Consider the following 12,673-nt stretch of genomic DNA (forward strand, 5'->3'; position numbering starts at 1 on the left):
CATAATTCCTCTACTGCAGAAGGGGTTAGCTGAATTACAGCATCCCAAACCTTCAGCTGGGCGATCAAGTGCAAGAAATCGCAGACACAGGAAATTCGCTTCAGGGATTTTCTTCCCACGACCCAAGATGGTGAAATATGCGCCTCAGACAGCACCACCCTCTGCAGCAAAGGAGGTTGTACCCAAAGACATGTGGGTACCAACTATAAATTATATTGCAACAAACTATTGCATCAGCAGTCAGACCTTCAACTGCAGTGAAGTAAATCAAAATACACATCCGAAAATAACTCATCTGCTTTTTTTTCAAAATAAACAAGCTTAGATTTTTTTTTTTATAAACTAAAAGACTTCATGAAACAAGCTGCGTGATAATGTTTTCTTTCCCATGATGTGTGATTTTTTTTTTTTAAACGTCAAGGTTTCCGTGGAGAAAAGATGTGCCGTGCGTTATATTTAATTCGGGTGATATGGAAAGGTGTAGTAATAGTGTAGTTCTAAATAATGCACTTTTGAGTTAATCAGAGACCCACACCCCGTGTACGGGAGTGAGCTAGAATGATCCATTAGCAGCATGTACACCTTGCTTCGGATGGAAGCTTGCTGAAACAGTGTGCTCTCTCTTGTATAAAAGTTAAGGCACCTACCATGAGGTATACCTGAGAAGCAGATTCAGGGGAGGGATGAGGAGGGGGGGGGGGGGGGGGATTCAGGGGGATTGAAGGGGGAGGGGGGGAAAAAAACTTTCCACGTGGCCCAACGTGTAACTGGGGCCTCACCACAGCACCGGGTTGTCCAATTTTGAGAATCCAGGGTCTTTCCTCAACTCCCAATAAGTTCCATTGCTCATCCATGATTCTTTCCCATTGGGATCGATGGTTTTCCTGGAAGGAAGACAAAGCAAGGTTCTTCACAAATAGAATAGGAGGTAGTTGAGGCAGGTATTGTCAAAACATTTAAGAGACGTTTGGATAGATACAGGGATGAGATCTGGGCACAGTTTCATCCCAGCTGTTATCAGGCAACTGAATCATCCTGTTATAACCAGTCAAGTCAAGTCAAGTCAAGTCAAGTTTATTTGTCACATACACATACGAGATGTGCAGTGAAACGAAAGTGGCAATGCTCGCGGACCTTTGTGCAAAAGACAAACAACAAAACAACCAAACAAATTATAAACACAATCATAACACACATATTCTTTTACATAATAAATAATAGAAGGAAAAATGTTCTGTAGAGTTAGTCCCTGGTGAGATAGACGTTTACAGTCCGAATTGCCTCTGGGAAGAAACTCCTTCTCAACCTCAGAGAGCAAGTGCTGAACTACTATCTACCTCATTGATGACCCTCGGACTATCCTTGATTGGACTTTGCTGGCTTTACCTTGCACTGAACGTTCTTCCCTTATCAAGTATTTATACACTGTAAATGGATCGATTGTAATCATGTACTGGTTAGCACACAACAACAAAAAACAGTGATGAAGGGCTGGTGAAACAGTTCCAAGTCCGTATGCTGTAAAGCTTGGAGGGGAACCTGCATTAGAACCCTGTGTTCTCCTCAGTGGCATCAAGGGTAAAATCAAAGATGTGAATATAGTTTGTTTTTTTAAATAACTCAACGCATCCTCGTGGTGCTGTAAAAGCAGGATTTTTTTTTTTTCGGTTTAAATTCCAGAGTTCCATGCAAGAACAAGAAACATGTCCTTGAAACACAGCTTTGATTTTAGAGAGACACAAGGAACAGCAGATGCTGAACCACAAAATGCTGGACTAAGTCAGCAGGTCAGGCATCAGCTGACCTACACTAAACCAGCACTCTGTGTCATTATGTGTAGTTCCTTGTGTCAGCATGGATGGGCAATGTTTCGAGTCGGCATCTTGGAAACATAGAAAATAGGTGCAGGAGTAGGCCATTCGAGCCAGCACCATTCAATATGATCATAGCTGATCATCCTAAATTGGTACCCCGTTCCGTTCCTGCTTTCCCTCGATTCTGTTAGCCCTAAGAGCAACATTTAACTCTCCCTTGAATACATCCAGTGAATTGGCCTCCACTGCCTTCTGTGACAGAGAATTCCACAGATTCACAACTCTTACAAATTATAAAAGGATTGGACAAGCTAGATGCAGGAAAAATGTTCCCAATGTTTGGGCGAGTCCAGAACCAGGGGCCACCGTCTTAGAATAAAGGGGAGGCCATTTAAGACTGAGGTGAGAAAAAACGTTTTCACCCAGAGAGTTGGGAATTTGTGGAATTCCCTGCCACAGAGGGCAGTGGAGGCCAAATCACTGGATGGATTTAAGAGAGAGTTAGATGGAGCTCTAGGGGCTAGTGGAGTCAAGGGATATGGGGAGAAGGCAGGCACGGGTTATTGATAGGGGAAGATCAGCCATGGCGGTGCTGGCTCGAAGGGCCGAATGGCCTCCTCCTGCACCAATTTCCTATGTTTCTATGTTTCTTCTGGGTGAAAATGATTTTCCTCATCTCAGTCCTAAATGGCCTACCTCTTATTATTAAACTGTGACCCCAGGTTCTGGACTCTCCCAACATGGGGAACATTTTTCCTGCATCTAGCCTGCCCAATCCCTTAACAAAGCCAATTACCCTACAAACCTGTACGTCTTTGGAGTGTGGGCAGAAACCAGTGCAGTCAGTGGGTGAATGTACAAACTCGGTACAGACAGCCCCGTAGGCAGGATGGAACCCGGGTCTCTGGCGCTGTAAGGCAGCAACTCTACCGCTGCGTCACCGTGCCCGCACCCCACGTTCTCTCTGTCACTGCGTGGGTTTCCTCGAACCAATCAATCCCAAACATCCCAAAGACGTGCAATGTTTGTAGGTGAACTGGCTTCTGTAAAATTTGTCCAGGAGTGCAGGGAGTGGACGAGAAAGTGGGGTAACATAGAATGGGGTTGAGAGAGAGAAAGATAGATTAGCCATGATCGAATGGACGAGTAGACTTGATGGGCCAAATGGCCTTATTCTGCACCTAGAGTTTATGAACATCAACTAGTGGGAATAGGTCATCGGTACCCGCATGGGCCGAAGGATCAGCTTGCATACTATATTTTTTAATCAATCATTTTAGTCTCTGACCAGCATTGTAACACTTCAGCAAAGAGTCCCTGCCTTGAACAGGACAGTAAACTTTGTCCACCGCCAAGCCATTCATGTGTAGGAAAGAATTGCAGAAGCTGGTTTAAATCGAAGGTAGACACACACACACACACACACACACACACACAAAATGCTGGAGTAACTCAGCAGGGCAGGCAGCATCTCTGGAGAGAAGGAATGGGTGACGTTTCGGGTCGAGACTGCAGAAGAGTCAGTCTAAAGAAGGGTCCCGGCCCGAAACGTCGCCTGTTCCTTCTCTCCAGAGACGCTGCCTGTCCCACCGAGCCATTCATTGCTTACGTAAAAAAGCGAGACTGGTAGACCATGTTGTTTTCTTCCATGATTCTCCTCCTGTCCCTCTGTAGCTGCTCGATCCTTTGCTTGTGAACCTCTGCCCCCTCCGTGTTCCCTTCCTCTAGATATCTGGAGAGATTCATAGAGAAACAATGACTGAGGCGAGGAAAATGAAAATGCTGTCTGTGTGGAGTTTGCACATCCTCCCTGCATGTGCATGGACTTCCTCCCGGGTCCGGTTCTGTGTCGTGTATACATACACTGTGGACAATGGCTCAATTGTGATCATGTATTATCTTGCCGTTGACTGGATAGCACGCAACAGAAAGCTCTTCGCTGTACACTGAATCAGCATTACACAGTATGAATACCAGTCTGAAGAAGGGTCTCGACCCGAAGCGTCACCCATTCCTTCTCTCCAGAGATGCTGCCTGTCCCGCTGAGTTACTGCAGCTTTTTGTGTCTATTTTATGAATATTTTCGGGACAATTAAGGGCTTGAACATGCGAAGTGATGATTTTGGGCGGAACCACCAGCCTCGATGCTAATAGTCATCTTCGGTGTGGTAGCGGTAGAGTTGCTGCCCTACAGCGCCAGAGTCCGGGAATCAATCCTGACTACATGTGCTGTCTGTACGGAGTTTGTGACGTGACCTGCGTGGGTTTCGTCCGGGTGCTACGATTTCCTCCCACACTTTAGGTTTGTAGGCCAATTGGCTTGGTCAAATTGTAGATTGGATAGTGTCAGTGTTAGTGTGGGGGGGAGAGTGGGGGAGGGGGGCGGGATCGCTGGCCGGCGCCGACTCAGTGAGCTGCAGGGCATGTATTACTAAAACTCAAAATTAACTAAAATTAGTAATAGCTCTGTCCCACGGTACGAGTTCATTCCAAGAGCTCTCCCGAGTTAAAAAAAAAAAATCAAACTCGTGGTAAACATGGAGAATGAACGTAGCGGGTACTTCGGAGCTCGGGGACGTCTCCCAGCGCTAACGGCAGGTACTCGGGAAGACTCGCTAACGGCAGGTAAGCACGGGACGAGACTTGTGAACAAGTTGAAAAATGTCCACGAGAGCCCCGAGTACCGACGAGTGGCCATGGCCGTAAATCTCCGAGTTCGAATCAGGGCAAACTCGTGGGGAACTCTTTGAATGAACTCGTACAGTGGGACAGGGCTTTAAACATCCTTGGTCAGAGGTCTAACTTACTTTTGGTCAGGCCTTAGTCGTGTGTCAGTCAAGGGCAGGACCCATTTAAGATCAGGCGTCAACTCGTTCAGTTCCCGAGCAAATGAGGTGAAACCGTAATAACTTTCATGGTCTTTAGGTATCGGCTCTGAAAAACAGGATCAAACATCTTACATAATTAAGCAAAGATTTCCACAGTAAACGGCTTGTTGAAGTCACATGCCTATACAAAAAACATCTGTGTTCTAAGCAATGGGTGGCACAACGGTGGAGTTGCTGCATTACAGCGCCAGAGACCCAGGTTCAATCCTGACTATGGATGCTGTCTGTATGGAGTTTGTGACGTTTCTCCTCCGGTGTCCTCCCACCTCCAAAGACGTGGGCTTTAAATCCCTGGGTGTGCTCCTAGTTACGGGGTCCGCTGGTCCACACACTCCAAAGGGCCTTCGTCCGTACTGTTTCCCTAAAGTCTGAATCAGCGAATTGGTGTAATCAACTACCAATATTGTTTAATTGGCCCAATCAGTGTGTAGGATACCCGTGCTAGTATACGGGGTGAAAATCGGTGCAGGAGGTCGGCCACCTGCACCGCCATTCAATATGATGGGCCGATCATCCGAAGGGTACCTTCTTCTCTCCATACTGTTTCCCTAAAGGGCTACAAAACTCAGCGAAATATAGCCAATGAACTGGCCTCAACTACCTTCTGTGGCAGAATCAGAACTCTTAGACAGCAATTTGAACGTTTTTCTGGCGCTGTGAGTAACACTTTTACAATCGCCAGAATGCAAAAGCAGAGCTTTTGGTGCTGTTTGGAGGGGGCGGGTAAAACACGATTTTTTACCCGGAGTAAAAATCGCAAGGTCAGCCAGTAAATCATTAACGAAAAAATCGCTGCAATAGGTCGCAAAATATTAGGTGCAGATAATATAGTTATAATAGTTTAAAATTACTCTCTGATTCCGCAACATCTCGCAGCCCCAGGCAAACATTCGGCCCTTATTTTTACTTGAGCCTGCAACCCTATATATCATTCAATATGAGTAGTTCATTTTGGGCTTTTTATATCCCGCAGTATTTTTCTCGGCATTTGAGGGCACTAATCCAGCGCGATGTCAACGTTCTAAACCGGCGCGTTCACAGGAACCCTCTAGAAAGCCGATTTAAATGGGCATTTATTTACACAAGGGAACATCTAAATCCTTCCATTTGGCTATAAATTAATGTAAATTAGATGAAAAATCTGTTATATTGTGGCCTTATTTGTGACTACCTTCTGTGGCAGAAAAATGTTAATAAGAAATGGGCCTCCGTATAGAAGATCAGCACCATTGAACCAATGGTTCTAATGGCGCTGTGAGGTGTCAAATTAAACTTATTGTTACTGCTGATGGGATACCACCGATTTTTAAAATCCAAAATTTTGTTGCTACTGCAGCAACTCTACTCCACCACTTTACTCGTTGCTGCAATACTCCAGCACTTTACATCTTTTTTTTTTGTTAACCAGTATCTTCAGTTCCTTGCGCCTCCATTTAACTGCCAGAGACGCAGGAAAACATGGCGGCTCTTACTTGGTTTCCAGATGCATTTTGCGGACTGTGGCCCACCGCAGTACATTCCCTCGTGCCATTTGCCGAACAGCTGGTGGACAACCCTCCCATGCTCATCCAACACCGAGCCGTGGACTTCATTAACGTTTGAACTCCAGTACTTGGTCTGGAGATAAGAGAGAGAGAGAGAAATACACCCATGGTGAGACACTACCTCCATGCAGCCTTCAGCCCAGGAACCTGCCAGTAGCTGGTAGAGTAAATGGACATGTAACAGCAGTAAAGGGCATCTCGTGGTGTCAGCCTTGTACTCAACCCAATTCCTTCCCCAAAACCCTACCTCATCCCAACCCTTTCCAACTGGTAGCCACAAGACCCAAGAACAGAATTAGGCCATTCAGCCCATCGAGTCTGCTCCGCCATTCAATCATGGCTGATCTATCTTGCCCCATCAACCTCATTCTCCTGCCTTCTCCCCATAACCTTATTAATTAAGAACCGAGCAATCTCCGCTTTAAAAATGCCCATTGACTTGGCCTCCACTGCTCTCTGTGGCAGTGAATTCCACAGATTCACCACCCTCTGGCTGAAGAAATTAGAGTCAGACAGCATGGAAACAGGTCCTTTGGCCCAACTTGCCCATGCCAACCAAATGCCCAACTACGCTAATCCCACCTGCCTGTGTTTGACCCAGATCCCTTTAAACCCATCTTGTCCCTGCACCTGTCTTGGGTTCTCAGTTTCCTGGTCCACCAAAAATATTCCAAATGGAATTTAAACTGGAGGTGGCAGAGGGTGGAGGAAGCAAAAAATGGTTCTTGGTGAAAAAAGAGCTACCTTAAATTTAGTTGCATCTGGTTGGGTAACTATGGTAGGGTGAAGGCTATTCCATGCTTTAATTGTGCGGGGGAAGAAAGAATTGCTGTAGACATCTGTCTTGGTAGCTTGTATCTCAAATTGGATCGAATGCCCTCGTCTGCTCCTAATAGGTTTGGGTTTGGTGTAGATTTGGTAATCTATGTCGAGCTGGCCATTTAACATTTTGTAACAGCAGGTCAAACGGTGAGCTTTACATCTGACTTGGAGAGGGTTCCACGCCTGCGGTGGAATCCGCTCCACGTGTTTTAAACGTTACGATTGTTCCCAAACCCCTCCTCATCCCCAATCTAAAGGGACGTCTTTTTATTCTGAGGCCGTGCCCTCTGGACCTAGACTCTGGAAACATCCTCTCCACATCCGCTCTCCCTAGGCCTTTCACGTTTCGGTAGCCGGGACGCCGGTGAGTGAACGCACCTTACAGAAGGTCAGCCGGCAGTGACAGCCACTGTTCGTGGTGTTGGTGATGGCCACCTCTCCGTAGTGTTCGATCCACCGCTGGCCACTCAGGATGTTGTGGATGCAGGAAGTGACTTTGTTCCACTGATAGTGATCACCAAACCTGGGCAATGCACAAAGATAATCCCAGCGATAGGTCACGGTTGCATTTAAATAGCCTCAAAGCCAAAGAAGCACATTTGCAGTTTCTTGATGCCAATCGTCAATGCATGCACAGATCAGTCACGTATTATGTGTTTAAGAAGGAACTGCAGATGCTGGAAAATCGAAGGTACACAAAATAGCTGGAGAAACTCAGCGGGTGCAGCAGCATCCATGGAGCGAAGGAAATAGGCACCGTTTCGGGCCGAAACCCTTCTTCAGTCATGAATTAACCTGGTAACAGGGCAGGTTAGGTCCCGAAACGTCATCCATTCCTTCTCTCCATAGATGCTGCCTGACCCGCTGAGTTACTCCAACATTTTGTGTCTACCATCGATTTTACCAGCATCTGCAGTTCTTTCTTACTATACTAGGTTAAGTTTAGTTTTGTTTATAGATACAGCATTGAAACAGGCCCTTCGGTCCAGCGATTCACCAGGGTGATGAATCTGTGGAATTCTTTGCCGCAGAAGGCTGTGGAGGCCATGAGTGGATATTTTTAAGGCAGTGATAGATACATTCTTGATTAGTACAGGTGTCAGAGGTTATGGGGAGAAGGCATGAAAATGTGGTTCGGAGGGAGAGATAAATCAGCCATGATTGAATAGTAGAGTAGATTGATGGGCTGAATGGCCTAATTCTACTTCTATTCCTTATGACCTTACGACCCCACGCCGACCAGCGATCACCCTGTTCATTAGTTCCATCGTACACACGTCGGGCAGTTTACAGAGGCCAATTAACCTACAAACCTGTACGTATTTGAAATGTGGAAGGAAACTGGAGCCCCTGGAGAAAACCCACACAAGTCACAGGGAGTCAAGTCAAGTCAAGTCTATTCGTCACATGCACATACGAGATGTGCAGTGAAATGAAAAGTGGCAATGCTCGCGGACTTTGTGCGAAAAGACAAACAAACAAACACCCAAACAAACTACAAACAGAGTGGAACAGAACATACAAACTCCGTACAGACAGCACCTGTGGTCATGATCGTACCCGGGTCTCTGGCACCGTGAGGCAGCAATTTTACCGCTTCACCACCATGCCGCCCCAAAGTCTGCTTCAGCTATCCCCACCTGACGAGCAGAAAGGACATCTTTCCTCCTGCCCTCACCGGTACATCCTGCTCATCCCCTAATCCTGTCAAACCCGCGCCCTCCGGTCCTGCAACTCCGAATAGCTCGCCTTTGTTTGTGCTGCAGGAGCCACTTCTAGTTTCTCCAACAAGATTTCCCCCTTATCCTTAAAATCAAGTAACTTCACGTAACCCCTGCATTCCCTCCCCCACCCAAGTCGTACCAACTTCAAAGTCGTCCTGTTGAGTCTCATTGTCTGTATTCAATCTACACTAACACACAGATAACAGTGGCCTGTTTCCTTTATCATTGTTACTTTTTTTTGCATATCTTTCATTAATTCGTTCAACATCTCCCTACATCAGCGTTTATATCTCTCATTTCCCTTTCCCTTGACTCTCAGTCTGAAGAAGGGTCTCGACCTGAAATGTCACCTATCCCTTTTCTCCAGAAATGCTGTCTGGACCCGCTGAGTTACTCCAACTTTTTGTGTCTATCTGCGGAGCCACTCGAAACATTGGCTACTTACTTTGGCAAGCTGACGTTCACTATCCCGACTGGAACAATCTCGAGGGACTTGCCCCAGAACTTGTTCTTCCATCTCACGTCTGAAACCAGAATGGGGAAGAGACACAGGTAGATTACAGTACATTCGGCCCACTGGTGGTGTGCAATCCCCTCAGTTCCATTACCCCCCCCTCCCCATGTCTTTCTCTGTACCTATCGATCCCCAATATCCGAGCAAACTGGGGTACTGGTGGACACTGGTATTTAAGAGGGAACTGCAGATGCTGGAGAATCGAAGGTTACACAAAAAAGCTGGAGAAACTCAGCGGGTGCAGCAGCATCTATGGAGCGAAGGAAATAGGCAACGTTTCGGGCCGAAACCCTTCTTCAGACACCGTCTGAAGAAGGGTTTCGGCCCGAAACATTGCCTATTTCCTTCGTTCCATAGATGCTGCTGCACCCGCTGAGTTTCTCCAGCTTTTTTGTGTAACCTACGGTGGACACAGGTAGTTTGCTACAACTGGCAAACATACACTTGTGGCGCCATCTGGTGGTTGAGCCATTTATAGATTGAACACTTGTCAGTAGATGTGGAACGGCAGGAGTTTTACGAGTGAAGATAGTCATTAGTGCACGGGTATGTCCCAGAGCAGCAGCAGTGACCTTGCTAGAGCTCTCACTTAACGCCCGTGTGTCTAACAGTTGTATTTGCCAATGAAGAACGTATTATTCACAACGCGTGAATTACTACAAATTCCTTGACCATTCTACCCGTGGGTTAGGAGCAGGAGCCCTTCAAGTCTGATCAACTATTCAAGAAGAACATGTTTGCTCTGATTTAGTTTAGAGATACAGCGCGGAAACAGGCCCTTTGGTCCGCGATCCACGCACACAAACACTATTCTACGCACACTAGGGGCAATTTTTACACATACACCAAACCAATTAAACCTTGTACGTCTTTGGAGTGTGGGAGGAAACCGAAGATCTCGGATAAAAACCCACGCAGGTCACGGGGAGAACGTACAAACTCCGTACAGACAGCACCCGCAGTCGGGATCGAACCGGGGTCTTACAAGCGCTGTAAGGCAGCAACTCTACCGCTGTGCCATCTCATTGCGACATTACTGCCTGGTAATCCACGTATTCTACGCACACTAGGGGCATTTTTACACATACACCCAAACCAATTAACCTTGTAAGTCTTTGGAGTGTGGGAGGGAAACCGAAGATCTCGGAGAAAAAAAACCCACGCAGGCATTCCGTGGCAGATCGTTGTAAGGCAGTTGTGACTCTTGCACAGTGAGGGGGCATTCGGAGATCGTGGGACCTCACAGTGAGACGAAGACCAAGATGGGTCACCATATGTTTTGCGATTTGCCCGAGCTGAAGACCGTCAACATACAACAGCTGGGCCCTGCAGCTCAAGCACACTTCCCGCCTAAACCACACTGACAAACAGGGTTTGTACTTGTGCACCATCTTCATCCTGTTACAAAAGATCAAACTGAACTTCACTAGATCAAAACACAGTGATGTGCAGATTTGTAGGTTTAATTGGACTCTGTAAATTGCCCGCAGTGTGTTTGAGTGGGTGCAAAACTAGCATGAACAGGTGATCCATGGTCAGTGTGGACTCGGTGGGCTGAAGGGCATGTTTCCATGCTGTATCTCTAAACTAAACTCACTCTCTCTCTAAAGCCACCACATCCTTCCTGTAATGGGGCAGAGATGTAGCTGGTACAAAAGACACTTTCTCCTCGATTCTTGCCCACTTAGTGGAGGAGATCCATTTAAAATGGTAGTGGGAACTTAGAACGAAAAAATGGATCAACTGGGGTGGTATTTATTGGAATTTAGAATATTGAGAGGGGATCTTATAGAAAAACATCAAATTATTAAGGGATCGGACAGGCTAGATTCAGGAAAAATGTTCCCGATGTTGGGGGAGTCCAGAACCAGAGGTCACAGTTTAAGAATAGGGTGGGCCATTTACGAGTGAGATGAGGAAAAACATTTTAACACAGAGAATTGTGAATCTGTGGAATTCTCTGCCGCAGAAGGCAGTGGAGGCCAATTCACTGGATGTTTTCAAGAGAGAGTTAGATTTAGCTCTTAGAGCTAATGGAATCAAGGGATATGGGGGAAAAAGCAGGAACGGAGTACTGATTTTGGTGGTCAGTCAGGATTATATTGAATGGTGGTGCTGGCTCGAAAGGCCGAATGGCCTACTCCTGCACCTATTGCACTGGAAGTAAAGGTAGCAGCAGTGTGCAGTTCACACTGACTTACAAACTCCGCACCCACCCCGTCAGACACCTCCACACCATTCCACAGAAGAAACTATAGTTCCCTTAACGGCCTCATCAGCCACCTCAGAACCCAGAGTGAACACAAGTCATCCTCAAGTCTCAAAGTCAAAGAAAACCATTTGAAGTTTAGAAGGATGAGGGGTCCCCTCATTGAAACTTACCAAAGGGTGAAAGGACTGGAGAGAGTGGATGTGGAGAGGATGTTTCCACTAGTGGGAGAGTCTAGGACCAGAGGCCATAGCCTCAAAATGTACCTTTAGACAGGAGGAATTTTTTTCATCAGAGGATGGTAAATCTGTGGAATTCATTAACACAGACGGCTGTGGAGTTCGCCATTGGGTATTTTTAAAGCGGAGATTGACAAATTCTTGATTAGTACGGGTGTCAATGGTTACGGGGAGAAGGCAGTAGAATGGGATTGAGAGGGAAAGATAGATCAGCCATGATCGAATGACGGAGAAGACTTGATGGGCTGAATGGCCTAATTCTGCTTCATAAGCTTGTGAACCGTAATAAGGAACTCAACGCTAAGCATTTCTCCCCAACCTCCGACTTAGCAGTTCCCGCTCCCCCGACAATGCTGACCTTGCCAGAAGAGGAAGTTTTCCGATTCAGCATGGCAGACGGACACCGGCGGGTGATGGCTGACCTGCAGCAGAAGACAAGAGGCACGGTGAGAAGCGTTACACTGGCCACGACCCCTGCCTGGATTCATCACCTCCCCCCACCCTCAACACAGCCCCCTTCTATTAGCTCAGGTTCAGGAACAGCTGCTTGCCCACAGCCATCAGGCTATTAAACCTGGCTCACACAAAACTCTGAACATTAATAACCCATTATCTGTTATTTGCACTTGATCAGTTTATTTATTCATGTGTGTATATATTTATATTATGGTATATGGACACACTGATCTGTTTTGTACTCAATGCCTACTATGTTCTGTTGTGCTGAAGCAAAGCAACCATTTCATTGTCCTATCAGGGACACATGACAATAAATTCTCTTGAACTCAGATTGGGGGGTTTTGAGCTAATATTCACTGTCATTTTGAAGAATGAGAGGGTATCTTATAGAAACAAGTGATATTCTTAAGGGTAGACAAAAATGCTGGAGAAACTCAGCGGGTGAGGCAGCATCTATGGA

The 12,673-nt window shown here is 46.4% G+C and overlaps 1 protein-coding gene across 2 annotated transcripts in view; it reads right to left on the minus strand.

Moving 5' to 3' along the window:
- Positions 1 to 696: 696 nt before the first annotated feature.
- LOC129710169 (oxysterol-binding protein-related protein 7-like) overlaps positions 697 to 12,673 on the minus strand; it is a 69,570-nt gene continuing 57,593 nt past the window's right edge. For both annotated transcript variants that reach the window (XM_055656957.1, XM_055656956.1), the window contains exons 17-23: positions 12,113 to 12,176; positions 9,238 to 9,316; positions 7,447 to 7,591; positions 6,175 to 6,319; positions 4,622 to 4,748; positions 3,424 to 3,546; positions 697 to 884 (exon numbers count right to left, since the gene is read on the minus strand). In XM_055656957.1, the coding sequence (XP_055512932.1) occupies positions 776 to 884; positions 3,424 to 3,546; positions 4,622 to 4,748; positions 6,175 to 6,319; positions 7,447 to 7,591; positions 9,238 to 9,316; positions 12,113 to 12,176 (792 nt within the window). In that variant the 3' untranslated portion in view covers positions 697 to 775. The remainder of the gene's footprint in view (positions 885 to 3,423; positions 3,547 to 4,621; positions 4,749 to 6,174; positions 6,320 to 7,446; positions 7,592 to 9,237; positions 9,317 to 12,112; positions 12,177 to 12,673) is intronic.

The sequence above is a fragment of the Leucoraja erinacea genome, chromosome 27 (assembly GCF_028641065.1).
Source record: "Leucoraja erinacea ecotype New England chromosome 27, Leri_hhj_1, whole genome shotgun sequence".
Taxonomy (NCBI): Eukaryota; Metazoa; Chordata; class Chondrichthyes; order Rajiformes; family Rajidae; genus Leucoraja; species Leucoraja erinaceus.